Source organism: Acyrthosiphon pisum, chromosome A1 (assembly GCF_005508785.2).
Source record: "Acyrthosiphon pisum isolate AL4f chromosome A1, pea_aphid_22Mar2018_4r6ur, whole genome shotgun sequence".
NCBI lineage: Eukaryota > Metazoa > Arthropoda > Insecta > Hemiptera > Aphididae > Acyrthosiphon > Acyrthosiphon pisum.
In genome coordinates, this window is record NC_042494.1 from 138573520 (window position 1) to 138589071 (window position 15552).

A 15552-nucleotide genomic window follows, 5' to 3' on the forward strand; every position below is an offset into this window, starting at 1 on the left:
GATCATATATACCTACATAATACATAATATACATTATAGGTATGTATATACTGTATATATACACCTTTATGTATGCGCGTACATAATGTATAGTAAGTACGTTCACGGTGGCAATCATTATTCATGTCGTCTGCCACCCGAATGAGCAGTTCCCTCCCTCGAAATGCTATTTACACCGTTGCAGCCGACGACGGCACATTACGACCAAGCATATTATCGTATACACACATGCGGTCGTATTATATACTTGTGAGTTGTGTTATTTCGAGTGTCCAAATGTAGGTACTTACATGCATTATATATACGATATACCTACACGGAGGAACCTCCATAGATCGAGCGGTCGGAGATGAAAAAAAACAGATTCAAGTCATAGAAAAAATTGTATTTCGTCAGACGACGCGGAGACTTTATTTATTTTATCCTTCTATTTTATTTGCGCGGTACACTTACACTACCCTGTAAGGCTGTAAATATGCTCAGACGTACATGACGTACAAAAAAGTGCTCCATATAATATAGGTACCCAGTTTTAATTAAATAATATTTTAACTCATATAATATGACGTGTATGACGTATATATATATTGATTTGAGATTGCACTGTTCTTCGAAGTAATCGGTTAGATCTATTTGTTTTTTATTATTTTATTCTGACCTATCTGTAAAGTTTTCAGTCATACTGAGTACAGAAAATGGGTAGTATGGAAATTATTATTGGTTCCCGGGTCAAATAAAATGTACGAATTCGTTCCCAATAAAAGTTACTTAGAGTAACCTGGGGTATAATGGCGCACCTAATATTTAACAGCTGTTCTGTGGTAGCATACACAATACACGTTTTAGAAATATTGTTATATTGTTTTCCTATCATAAATATTATGTAGATTTCAATTTTCTGGTCAAAAGTTGATTTTACCAAAGTAAATACCAAAAATTCTAAATAATTGGAAATTATAACAAATGCGTCTTTTTACCCCAGTAATGTATCGGGGTAAAAGTGCGCACCTAATGGGATAATAGGCCGCATGCTAAATTAATTCATAAAAATCTATTTTATTAAAAGATTGTTACCTATTTTATTTTTATCAAATAGTAAGATATAAATATATATAATATGCATGCATAATATAAAAGTCCCTAATATAATATATAATTAATACAGTATTAGTATTAAATACTAAGTCAAAGTAATTTTTTTAAGTATAATTATAAATTATTCAATAAATATTACATAATATTATTTAATCATTTGTTAATAAATCATAGATATAATGTTCTTGTGTACCCATTAGTTCAAATAAATTAATAATTAAATAGATATAATTAAATTTTTAGACATTCAATTTAAAGCCAGAGAAATTAGATGTTTATAAGGTAATCAATAATTATGTAAGAAATACTGCGCACTTTTACCCCAAAACCCACTAAGCCATTTTACCCCAATATGATTTTCTGCATAAACAGTGTTGTAGTATATTCAGTTGTTATCATATTAATATTTTACTAGTATTGACGTTTAGTCACCTACTTGTACTAAACGAATATATATAAAAGCAACACCTAACGTGTCGTTATATAGTACAAATTACTACTTCTATACTACTCAAATATTGAAATATTAGGTATATCAGATGAATACAATTAATACTTTGCCTAATATTGCCGCCAAAACTTCATCAACTGCTGAAAAAAATATTTTATCGCATTGGCTTTGATAACATAATCACAATAATAAAAATGTTTGACCAGATAGCAATTATTAAATTACTTATATACAATAGTTCATTTTGCCCCATGCGCCATTATACCCCAGGTTACTCTATCATTTTGGGTACAACTTTTTGAATTTCTACCCAAGTACAAATCGGTAATCTTATGAAATTTTAATAGGTTTTATGATGTCTGGGAACTAGTGTAATAATAATATATCTAATAAATTGGTATTTTTTAGTAAAAATATTACTATATACCTATTTAATTATTAATAACGTTGACAAATACGTGTATAGGTATAACGAAAAGGAAATTATGTGGTTGGTTAAATATATCATAATAATTTGAAAAGTTAATTTAACATAGTTGTATTATTGTTATGAATGTTCATCGGAAATTCGGAACCAATTCGTATGTTACCTTTATAGAGAACCAATTATATAATTGAGAATCAACTCGGATAGTAATCCCAGAAAACATCTCGTCTGGAATATCTGGTTGTTCTCGTATATATTTGAAGAATTTCTGTAGATCTAATGCCTGGACAAGTGTAATTAAAGGCGATTCCACATTATCGCCATCACTATCCGACTCATCCTCACCACTTGACTCGTTAGTCTCTCCTTGGAACGTTCAATCGTTGAGGGTTTCATCAGCTCTCGTCGTCGGTAGGATAGTACGTTGTTAAAACATCAGAGTCCACCTCGACAAATCCCACTCCGCGAGTCCCAGCAAAATTCTGTTGGTATCGATTTCAGTCTATCGGATTTTCTTCTTCGATTGGTTTTCATTCCATCTATTTTTGAATTTCCATAAGACAAATAAATCAAGTTCATGGTTATAACCATAGCAGTACCTAATAAAAAAAATGTACCTACCTCTTGTGAGACTTGATTTGCAGATACACTATGCCGTATAATAATCTAACCTAACCCAGTGTTTGAAGGAACGAGTTCCAAAAGGAACGGATTCCTGGAATGAATTCATTTTTAATTAAGAACGTCACAATGAACGAATTCCTTTTTATAAAAAAAGAGCAAGAAAATGAACTAGTTCTTTTTTTTAAGGAAAAATAACAAAATTGTTCGTTCCTTTCTAGTTCCAATAATTTATACAGATAAGTATGTAATAATTTAATTTAAGATATATTTTTTGTATAATGTATATTCCTAATTAGTGATTGTTATCGAGTATCGACGTTAAGACAATCGACATACGTTAGCCGAAAATTTAATTTTGAAGAAAATCTCAAAATATATAATAATAAATTGCATAAACATATAAATTATGTACCTACTTGTAGTTATATAATTATAAATAAAAATTATAGAAGTATGCATAATACGAATATAAAAACATTAATGATTAAATAAGAATTTCTATTTTATTTGGAACTAAAAAAGGAACTCGTTCATTTTACAAAGGAACGAATTCTTTTTTTTTTAAGGAACAAGAAACAGAACGAATTTCTTATTTTAAAAAAAGAATGAAGAACGGAACGAATTCCTTTTTATAAGGAACTTGCCAAACACTGACCTAACCTAACCGATAATGATGTCTTATGTTCTTATTGATCCATTTTTTGTAGTTTTTATATCATGTTTAATGCATTAAAATCCATATAAATTTCTCTCGATTTACGCAAAAAAAAGTATTGTGATACGCAGAGTGATAATCAACGAAAATCAAGCTTTTCATCCACTATAGTTAAAACTTTTTTTTTGTTTTTTTATTAAAGACGAAAATCCAATATTCATAGACAGTCACAGTGAATAACATCACCGCTTTTTATTATACGAGCATAAAGGCGTCATTGCGGGATAGATAGGTACCGTAATTGTGGGTGAATAGAAACAGGTTTACACCTTTCAGGTGTTATATCTCTGGATCTAAAATATGTACAATGCTGTGAATTACATCAAAATTTGGGTCTCACCGTGTACTACATGATAGAATTTTCAACGGTTGTCCAACTATATAAAATTTGATTTTATACATTTTTTTAAGTACGCTGTTTCTATTCACCCGCAGGTGTGGGTGAAAAAAAACAACTGCTTAGTTTTCATAGAATTTGTTATTCAACTGTATTGAGGTTGAATAGAAACATAATTTTGAATTTTTTTTAAAAAAAAAGCGTTCAAATAACTTACTTATAGCCTTTATTTTATGAAAAACAACATTTTAAACATATTTGCCGCGCGGATCTGGCTTATATACTTTTGGCATGTTTCTATTCACCCGGAAAACAAAATGTTTTGATTAAAAAAATTATAAAAAATCAGCAATTCATTAAACAGGATTGATACTTACGTTAATTAATTCCCCACAACAACGCCGAAAAGTGAAAAAAAATTTGGAGTTATCACAATTTGTTCATGAGAACCATGATAATAAAGTTGATACACATTTTTTGGAGGTAAAATAATTTTTACTCTTATCAATTTTCTTATCGATAATTATTATGGAGGTAAAAATGTATCAATTGAATTCGATTCTTCATAACATAACCAATGTAATACATCAACAATTTTTAAAAATAGTTATGCTTAGACCGTAGTTATTGGTCAATGAAACTTATTTCGAAATTTTGTTTCTATTCACCCACAATTACGGTAACAAGGTATCGTTACCAAGCCAATTTTATAATATTATTCACCGACTGCTCCCAGGGTTCATTAGACCACGTGCAATCGAATTAAAAGTATTATGATACCTGGTACCCCATGATTCCAATCCTAATGACGTCCCTGTATACAATAATATTATGTGACTGGTAACGATTTCGTATATTTTTTTCTTGAAATGTCTATTAGTCGTTTCGATTTTCTAATCACGAGAAGTTTTATACTTTTTCGATTCCTGTCACATTATTGGCTCCGACAATATTACTGTTACACGTTCTTTATTATTTTCCCCTCCGTAAAAAGTACCCCTTTTGAATTTCAAAGTTATGTCTGGTAATATTTCACAATTTCACATAACTATATGTCCATATCTTGCTTGAAAATTAAAATGTTAAAAAATCACACACTGTAGCACAGATAATTTTCTTACCTAAAAGTTTGATAATAGGTCAATTTACTCTAATATCAAAACTCACAGCATAATATTGAAACTAGTGAATGAAAATGTCCTATTTATGTGTAATACGGAGACAAGTGCTTGGGTAGGGTCCTCTTAATAGTAAATAGCTAGATAAAAACGAATGAACTTTTTTGATATTAATTAGAAGAATGACGATCTCATCACCTGCCTCATTGAGCCATTGACACACCACCTCTGTAATTAAGAGAATACAGCAGTGGCTCTCAACTTTTTTTTGCCTTTGGTATTTTAAAAAAAAAAGTAGTATTCATTTTTTCTTTACAATTTGTCAACATATTATTATGTTGTGTCTTTTACATCCTCAAGTTAAAGCCGTTAAATAGAAAGTTAGGAAAGTAGTTAAGTAAGTAAACATGTTGGTATATATCTTAAATAATAAAACTCACAAATATGCAATTACTTAAATGATTTATTGTATTTGCAAGCAGTCTGCTTGAACTTCACAAATACGCAAATCTACGAATTAAATAAAACAAAGATAAATTAAAAGTACAATAATTTGTTTTAACACATTTCTTCAAATCTTCATTATAATTCTTTTTGTATCAATACCCAGAGTTCATAAAAGTAACCATAATATTGATATGGATGTTTTTGGGTGGCTAAAATTTTTTTTTACTAACCCATTTTTGTTTACATTGATTTTCCTTGCAGAGGAAAATTATCAAGTATACTGCTAGGTTTTATTTTTAGGTTCTCTTATAAAAAACAAAAAAAATAAAGCATATTTTTCTCACAAAATTGGACACGTATACTTCCTAAATTAAAGCATGAAGGTTTCATTTCAATAAGTCGATGGTAAAGCGTGCTAGGGTAAATGTCAATATATCACTCTAAATGTAGAAAATTGTGTATAATATTCACATTTTTAAAAAAAAATAATATCTCTATTGACTATTTACTATTTAGTCATTTGTTATACAGTTTTTAAAATTATTTTATTATTTTCATTTCTTTCCTGTGCCCTAAAAAGGATTTAACAATCATCAATCTTTAATGATCCCACAAATTTTTTGCAGTAATTATCTTACAAAGAAAATTAAATTGAATAAATAAATATTTAAAAAGATAATTTTAAAACTTAAAGTATTGTTAAAATTACAATCAAATAATTTTCAAAACATTATTGTGCCAATTACTAAAATAAACTTTTACAAGTAATATGTAAAGAGGTAAGAAAAAATTAATTTCTTCTAAAAGAAAGAAAAGTAGGTATTGCTTATGGTTTCAGAAAAACTGTATTACAATTTTAAATAATATATATAATCTAAATAGAAAATACAGTACAATTACCTATTAGTAGGGTTCGGATTTAATGGCAATATATAAATTAATATATATATATATATATTTTTAATATATTAATCAATAAAAAAAGCATTTAATATGTCAAAAAAGGAAAAAAAGCATTTAGCTTATAAAAAAAGCAATTACAAACAAATTTAAATAGTTTGTATATTTGGTAACTATTTAACTAGTTTTTATTAAAAAAAAATTCACTACCACGTACTTAGATAAACTGTCTCCAGTAAAACGTTGACGGTTTGAGATTAAAATATTTTTGTACATAGAAAATGATCTTTCTATACTCAGGCCCAATAGTCCATACGTAAACCGCGCATCGATATTGTAATACACGACACATCTGTTTTCTCCCACCATGATGCCATTCCCACTATTCGGCAATGTGCTGATGCGCAGCGACAAACGCATTTTTTACGTATCGACTCTCGTGGGCTGGAGTATATGTCCACGGAAGTTTTCAGGGGATCTGACAAACAATTTTGTATCTAGTATCTACGCATTATGAACATATTTTAATATAAAGATATGTAGTATGTGTACTTTTATAAATGTCAAATTAATTGGCCATACAAAATACTCGATAAATATCACCGATAATAAACCCATTAAAAATAATTGACAGACGAGTAGTCGACAATGCACAGTCTTCAGAACATTTAATCGATTTGTACCGTTAATTTTAATACATATGCTCTATATAAAACTATCAAATCAATTGAAAATTAAGCACAATGAAGGCATTTATGAGTGAAAAAGGTAAAAAGGCATTTATAAGTAAAAAAGGAAAAAAATAAATAGGTTCATCATCTTACATATTAAATGACACCCATTTTTATATAAAAATTATTTCTCTATTATTATTATTATTAAAAAGGCTTTTGCCTTCAAATCTGAACCCTACCTATATTAGTTTTTACTTTGTATTTACCTAAGAACATTATTATTATATTTTATTTTATTAGTAAATAATAATAATTTTTATTTAATATTGGTAAAATAGATTTAAAAATAACAAGTTATTGCTTAGGTACATAATTTTACATAATTTTCTATGACAAAAATATACAAAACTATTTATTTTATCATAATATGAGTAGAACTTGGAATATCAATTAAAAACTATACATCATAAGGCCAACATTATCTTCTTGCAAATTGAAATATAATCTATATTGTTGCACTAATACTTCGTTCTGCAATTATATTCGTTGACAATATAATTTTTAATGTTCATAAAATATAATCACTATTTTTCTTCTTCTGATGTTTCATCTGAAAATAAATTTTTAAGTAAGTACAGCCAAACAAAATATCATAATTATTTTTATTTTAAAAGGTTAAAAAAATGAAAAAAAAACAATCTTAAAAATTATGTATATACCTATATAATTATAATTTTACTAGGTATACATTAAATACTAATTTAAATAACCTTTTATAAAAATATTAATATTTACAAGTTTTTTGAATATTACCTTCAGTAAAATGTATACGATTCGTTTTTATTGGCACATTACTTTTATTACCAAGGTTAAAGCGTATTTTTGATTGTTTGACTAAAATATTTGTCTTGGGTTGTTCAGGTTGATTAAAATTAGTTGAAAACCCAAGTCCCATCTTTTCATCTCTGACATCCATTGAAATCTAAAAAAAAAAAATGTAATAAATATATTTGTGTTATGATATAATGCATACAAATTGCAATGTAAATTAACTGTTCAAATATGTTACCATCAAGACAAACTACTAATATTAACTTCCAAAGCTTGCCCTATAAAATACATAAATAATGAAGCTATTTATAATCTGTATTTAAACTTGTATTTAAAATGCAACACAATATCAAAATTATATAATAATTATAAAATTAATATAAAATAACTTTTGGTTTTATTTTTTTCCTATTTAGTAACATATAGTATAATAATTCAAATTAATATTCAAACAAACAAGTATACAAATAGCAGATGATTATTGTTATAAATTTAATATTTTGTTCTTAATTTGATAATTTATTTTATAATTAGACATGAGTGTAAATAGTTAAATATCTGGGTGAGCAAAAAACAATTATCCACAAAAAATTTTCTATTTAGTTGGTTTTATTTCTAATATTATATTTCTTCAGGGTGGCAATAGTACTTCTCGTATCCCTTAATGATGTCTATGTAGTTAAATATATATTAAAATAAATAATACTGTAAGAAGCTTAAACTTTTAAGTACCTAATCTCAACACTCTAGGTACATAGTTTAATCAGTCGAGTAAATAAGTCATTAAAACATGTATATGTGTGTTTTACTATTTATAATAGTAAAATAGTTATTATCAAGGCCGTAGCCAGGGGGGGGGGGTTTCAAGGTTCAGATCCCCCCCCCAAATTTTTTTTTGAAATAATATTGAATAGTTTTAAATGCCTATTATATTTGATATTTTACATCATATACGTGTCACTGTGATTACAACACATAAATAAATAAAACGGTATATTTTATATTTATATTGTGTTAGATAAGCGATAACTAATCTTAATGTACTTTCGTAAAATCTGATGTATAGCTCACATAATACCTACAGTATCTAATCTTAAGAGGGCGTGATACTCGCATGTGTTATCTCCGTCTTACAAGTGCATAACATAGCAAATTATACGCAAAGCAGAACACGTGTAGCTCCGTTAGCTTAAACATTAGAGTAAATTGACCTCTTATAAAATCTAAAGGTAAGATTATTATCTAGACAACCTCATGAGCTTTTTATTATATTTTAATTTCAAAGCGAGCTATGAGTATTTAAAATTGTAAATTGTTTGTGTGTTTTAAAGTAATCATAACTCGCTTAAAATATTATATTTTATTTATATTTTCCCAATATACTAATGTATGTGTCACCGTAAAATATTAAAATCAGTCAGTGTTAACATATTATCTTACACAATTATAATTTCATCAAGAAAGTATACAAATGACTAGTAATTATAAACAATAACTAATCAAAGCAGTCAAAGTTGAAAGAAGTTATGACATCATTGAGATTGACTAGGCATTATTTAGATCAACTAATAAATCTAAGAACATTTTAATTTAAAATCAAATTTTTATTTTTTATTTTCACTCAGTAAACTAAAATAACATTTCAAATGTTCAATGAACAAAATCTATCAGTGGCGTAACATGTACATTATTTAGTTTCATACAATTATCTTTGTATTCATATATTTTAACTAATCCATATTTTTGTTTACTACTTGCACCACCTTACTCTTTGAGACTCATTTATTTTCCACTAAGAATTATTTGAAAGGCAAGCAGTTGGTCTATGCATCAATTCAATTATTTTACAGTGTATGATATAGGTATGTTTTGAAAAATCATTATTGACTATAATAAAGTACTAGCTGAATAACCCAGCATTGCCCGGGAAAAAAATTGTGATTAATTAATTCCTTATGGGTGTAATTCGCTCTGCATAGGTATGGAAGCAAAGTCATATTATATCTTTAGCCATCCCGCATGGCGTTGCCTCTGAGTTTCGCTATTGGTAATGCAAACATTATAATATTATCAGGTACGCAATCTAACCTGCGGTAGATTGCGGATACATCGATGGAGATAAAATATAGGCTACCTATATTAGTACAGCTTTGTATTTGAAAAAAAATTTGTATACAGTATACCTAAAATTGAAGTCATAGTTGATCATCCCGGATTTTTAGGAGTATTTAATATTTATGTATTAATATATTTTGGGGAGTTATTTTATTTATTTTTATGGACAAACCGGCGTAATTGTACCTACCTTTGTGAAATAATTTGCATATTATATAACTTGCAACCAAAGGTAACCAGTAATGAACAAAAAAAAAAGTTTCAATTTCCACTGTGAATCTTAAGATCCCTGTTTTACCACCTCTTTGAAAAGCGAATATCAGAAACTCCTTTCTTATTGTGTATCTAGATCAATAGAATTTGTATGTGTATTGGACATTGGTTTATGTTATCGGTGTGCATTTTATTGTTTAAAATATAATTGGAGTATTGGTGTACGCGTGATGCATGAGATTATTTTCATCGATTAACTTCTCGAAACAATTCTTAGCGTTGACCTTTGGACAAAAAGGATAGGTTGCAGGTAGCTGAAAACCTGCGGGCCGCCGTATATACATATTGCCGGTAATTAATTATAATTATTAATTAGTCCACTAAAATGCAACATTATTGAAAATCCTTTCTTATTGCAAAATAAGAGAAAAGATGAGAAGAACCTATATTCCAAATTTCAAGTTCGCACGTTGTCTAGTTTTTGAGTTACAGAGATGAGTGGGTCAGTGATATTTGGATTTTATATAATTAGATAGATAGTGAAAAAAAACTAATTTTTGTGTGCATTTACGAGTTTACAACATTGATTACCTACAAATAAACATCAATGTTAATAAACTGAAATAATTTAAGATTGGCTAAAAATTTCAGAATTATTTATGAAACCAAGTATTAATTTATCATTCAATAAAATATCACCATTGTCAGTAACATGTATTTTATTTAAATTAATAATGTTTAATTATAGTAGGTATAAATATTATATATTATATAATAAATATAATTTTATTTTAAAATACTTACAGGTTCTTTAATTCCAGAATTACTAGATCCCAAAGATTTTCCAGGTGTCCAACCCATATTTTCTAATAGTTTGAAACCTTTGTTTTTTGTAGGAATTGGTCTAAAATAGATAAAACAAATATTATTATGTATGTTTAAAAAAAATAAAATATTTAATTATTAATTAAAGAATAAATTATTTTGTCTGAATTTATGATTCGAATAGAATTTAACAGTTGAAAATGAATTCTGAAATATATTGTATGCACTTAAGCAATATTTTTCTTTTTCATATTAGTATTTTCTTATCAATAATTTCACAATTTCACTTATTAGATCCAAAAATGTTATAACTTTGAATTTTCCAAAAATATTAAATAACCAAAGTAGAATTTATTCAATTAACTCAGTTTACTTCAATTAGTTAACTTAGTACTTCAATTAACTCATTTCAACTTTTTTTTTGTTGGTGCCAAAATGTCTGCAGGCCATTCAAATTTTTACTAGGCCACAGAAAACATTTTTTTTTTTTTTTTGGTGGGGGTCAAGTGGGGATAAAAATTATACAAGATTTTTATTTAATATGTCACTTATATTGGTTATTGGTATGAAAATATTACAATATTGTTACTATTTTTGAAGAACTGTGTATAGGTACTTTAAATGTATTTATTTTATATTGTGGATACCGGTGTTACAGTGGTATTTAAACTTGGTAAATACATTTATGAGTATAAAACACTTTAATAATAAAATAGTAAAAACCTAATCAACACCACATTTTTTCCCTCTGCATAATCAAAATATATAATATAGCCAGCTTAATAAAACCAGAAATGTATTTTATGGGTACCATTCTTCACAATGTTTTGCTATAATTTTATCAATTATAATATTGTAGGACCTCTAAACCACATCAAACATTCTTGGAAATTAAACATTAGTACAATACATTTTTTTTTTAATACTGAAAAAATATAGGCTATATAACATAAAACACTTAGGTATATCGGTACCTGCTTATATTTATTGATGGCAGGCCAAAGAAAGCGTTTTAAAAAAAAGTTGGTGCAAATGTACACCCTGCACCCCCCCCCCCCCCCCCCCAAATGACGCCCCTGAATTAACTTTTTAATTAACTACGAAAATTATAAAAACTCACTGTGTTACACAAGCTACTTCGGTTTTTTCGTTTGCATTTTGAGATCCAACTGTTTTTCTTCTTTTATCAGCTCTATCTTTATATCCCTTTGGTAATACAGCATCTGGTGGTTCACAGCCAAGCAATCCATATTTTTCTTTTAAACTTTTTAGTTCGTCATCAAATTTACGTTTTGGAGGTATAACATTTTTAACACCTTAAAATAATATTCAAATTGTTCTTAACCTTTAATTTTACAAATAAAATTATTAAATAGACATACACACCTAATATAAACATGTATATTGACTTTTTAGTAGTTATATAATAAATACATATTTATTTAATGGGAGCTTTAAAAATATTATAACAAATTTCTATAATGAATACATTTAATGTTAACAGATTACCTACATTAATTTAGGTAATTAATTTGAATGAAAATATGACAAATTTTTTAATTGGAATTAGGTATCAATTAAGTGTAAATAAGATTCTCAAAATTAGCAAGCCAATTTGTTCTGTATGAGTAAAAAATGCAGTTTACTGGATATCAGTAAAAGTAATTCGGACCCAACCATAATAATAAAACCATATTCACTTAGTTAGTTTCCCATTTTAAAAAATACTGAAATTATTTGTTCAATAAAAACAACTAATTTGCAATTATCTAATAGCAATAATATAAAATTAAATAAAATGTATACTTACTTTCTTCTGGTGGAGGAGCTTGTATACCAGGTTCACACAAATTACACGTTTCCATCCCATCATGAATATGACACAAAAATTTGGTGTCACCAACAGTTAGTTCACTGCCATGGACTAAATGACGAGGTTCACTTGAAGATGAGTGCTTTGTTAGTTTTTTACCATCCAAAAATGTGCCATTTGTACTACCTTTATCTTTAACAATATAATGACCTCTTCCAACTTTGTTTACATTACCAATAAATGATATTTCAGCGTGTAACTAAAATAAAAATATAAATCTTTAATAAATATTAAATTAAATTTTTAATCTCAATATTATTATTATTTATTTAAATGATGTGAAAAATAAATTATGATTATTAACCTTGCTAACATTATCGTCAGGTACTACTACATCTCTATTTGTTGAACGCCCTATAGTTCCACCAGGACATGTAATTAAAAATAGCTTACCAACCAATGAATTACATGCTTTGGATTCTGTTATTATAATACGTATACATGGAGGCCATCCAACAACTTCTATAATTATTCAAAACAAATATTTTAAATTAATACAAAGAATAAAAATAATTTCAATTACAAAAATATTATTAAATTTAGAACTAAAACATTAATATTTACTTGATTTAATCAATTTAGTTTGTGTATCAGAAAGGTGAGCTTTAACTTCTTTGTATGATTTCCAATTGGAATTTTTATCATCCCTCTTATTTTGACACAGGTATTGTTCGATTCGATCCCAAACTAGATTGTCATACTGAATAATTTCTGATTCAATTGCAGTTAATTGATGCTTGACTGTGTACCAATTTCTTATTTGTGCATATTGTTTTGCTTTACTCTGCAAATTACGTAAGTTAGTTGTTGTGCCAATTTTTCAAATGGCTTACCGTTATGGTTTACCCCATCAGGTGTTAATTTGTGAACTATGTTCTTAGGCGCTGGCAATAACTTTGTATATTGCAACAAATTCAAATAACGCTTGTCTAAAATCTGGAATTATAATAAAAAACATAACTTTTAATCAATTTTTAACATAAATAAATAATTACTTCACAAGTAGAAGGTGGACAAGGGCAATCTTCGGGTTTGAGTTCTTCCTTATCATCTTTAATGGCCTTGTTTTCAACACTTAATTCTTCTTTCACTTCTTGAAATTCATTAGGTTTCTTTTCAATAGTTTTTGTAATAGTATCTTTAATTTCTTTTTCATTTGCTTCAGTATCTTCTTCTGTGTCTTCTTTAATAATTAAATTACCACTATCTTCAGAATTCTCTGAATCACTAACCTCACTAATACTTTCAGGTATGTCTTGGGTATGTTTTTGTTTCTTTACATTGAGCTCATTAGAAGGTAATTGAGGAGTATCTGAATGAACCTGGGAATGTAATCTATATTTTTGTGCTATTACATCAAAGTAATAATAACACCCTTGGTTTCCATCATAAAATAATCCATTATCCTGTAATTAAAAATACTCATATAAGGCTTTTTAAATTTATATATATATATATATATATATTGCTATACAAGTAAAAACATTTATTAGACGTACATGTAGGATTACTGATCAGTGTATTTGAATTATATGCTCAATGTGTACACGCGTGAAGCAATCTCACATCCATAAATAAGCCACTAATATGTATTAAAAAACTCTCAGTCTCGTGCACTTTTAATTTTTACATAAATATATTTTTTCAAAGTTAAAGTTAAATTAAATAACTTTTAACTAAGTTACATAACAAGATACATTATTTTTTAAGTAACTTTTAACTCAAAGATATGTTTGTCTAGGACAAAGAATTGTTTCAAAAAGAAAATTGATATTCATACATAGTCGATAGTAGTATAGTAGCTAGGTATATGATCTATATAATAAAATTAAGTGCCGGGATAATCGTGACCATTTTTCTCAAGAGATATTAGACCGATTCAATTTATTTTTTTTTCAATACATTCTTTTCGTTGAGAAGAAGAACGTATCGCCAATTATATTCGTGTCAGGACGCCACCGGTAGGGGCTCAAACGGGGATTATAAGATTTACGATTGAAATTTTCGTTTATTAATGGTTGCTATTGGTTACAGGAGAAATATTTAGTAGAAATTAGTATTTATTTGTTATTAGTCCCCATTTGGGCACACCAGGGACAAGCATGAGTAATCACAATATTTTAAGAGTTATATTTTTTTACGCGCAACGGAGTGCACGGGATCAGATAGTCTTAAATATATCTATTCTATAATTGTATAATATTTGTATATAATATTATAATATACCAAACATTGATGGGAAAATAAATTAAACTTACTAAATTATAATAATAGCCAGTCACTTGGTCATAATACATTCCAGTAGTTTCTTCTAATATAAAACGGCTTTCTCCTAAACTATACTGATTGACTTGTTTAGAATCTTTAGATTTTTCTTCATCTTCACTACATTCTCCTTCTTCTTTAATTTCAGTTTCTGTTTTTTCTGGGTTATCAACTTCTAGATTTTCAGATTTTTTAACATTTTCCCCGACATTTTCCAATTTTTCAATCTATAATAATAGTAATAATTAACTACTTTTTCTATAATAAATAATAACAATTAATGTACCTATTGCATGGATTTTTTTTACACGTTAACAACCTCACTCCACTAAAATAAGTATAAAAAGCTACAGTACCTTCCTTTAAAAATATAATTTGAAGACAAATTTAATATTATTTTACCTGCCATAAAATATACTTTTACAAAAAAAATGTACCTACTCCTCGATTTTTAACAGTATCTATTATGTAATTTATTAATTTTTTTTTTGTTTTATAAAAATTAATAGTTTATATAAATAATAATTTGTAAAAATAATTAATGATTAGTAAAGTCATATTATAATTTATGTGTTAAAACACAAGAAATAACAAATTTAATAAACTTTTTAGTGTGCGTAGAGCCTATTGAGTTCTACATTC

At 27.3% G+C, this 15552-nt stretch overlaps 1 protein-coding gene and 1 long non-coding RNA gene across 3 annotated transcripts in view; both read right to left on the minus strand.

Annotated features, from left to right (window-relative positions):
- Nucleotides 1–1302: 1302 nt before the first annotated feature.
- On the minus strand, nt 1303–5925 carry LOC107885097. 2 transcript variants are annotated; one of them, XR_003839203.1, is made up of 4 exons: nt 4027–5925; nt 3867–3946; nt 2595–2688; nt 1303–2512 (listed from the first exon to the last, which is right to left on the minus strand). It is a non-coding gene; the product is annotated as an uncharacterized LOC107885097 (long non-coding RNA). The 2 variants fall into 2 exon arrangements; XR_003839202.1 differs by having other exon boundaries at nt 3867–5925.
- Nucleotides 5926–7187: 1262 nt separating this feature from the next.
- Nucleotides 7188–15552, minus strand: part of LOC100158843 (angiogenic factor with G patch and FHA domains 1) — a 15858-nt gene continuing 7493 nt past the window's right edge. Inside the window, exons 5-13 of the mRNA XM_008189952.3 lie at nt 13641–13706; nt 13492–13581; nt 13210–13429; nt 12950–13107; nt 12583–12844; nt 11893–12088; nt 10752–10851; nt 7602–7770; nt 7188–7398 (exon numbers count right to left, since the gene is read on the minus strand). Of these exons, the coding sequence (XP_008188174.1) occupies nt 7373–7398; nt 7602–7770; nt 10752–10851; nt 11893–12088; nt 12583–12844; nt 12950–13107; nt 13210–13429; nt 13492–13581; nt 13641–13706 (1287 nt within the window). The 3' untranslated portion in view covers nt 7188–7372. The remainder of the gene's footprint in view (nt 7399–7601; nt 7771–10751; nt 10852–11892; nt 12089–12582; nt 12845–12949; nt 13108–13209; nt 13430–13491; nt 13582–13640; nt 13707–15552) is intronic.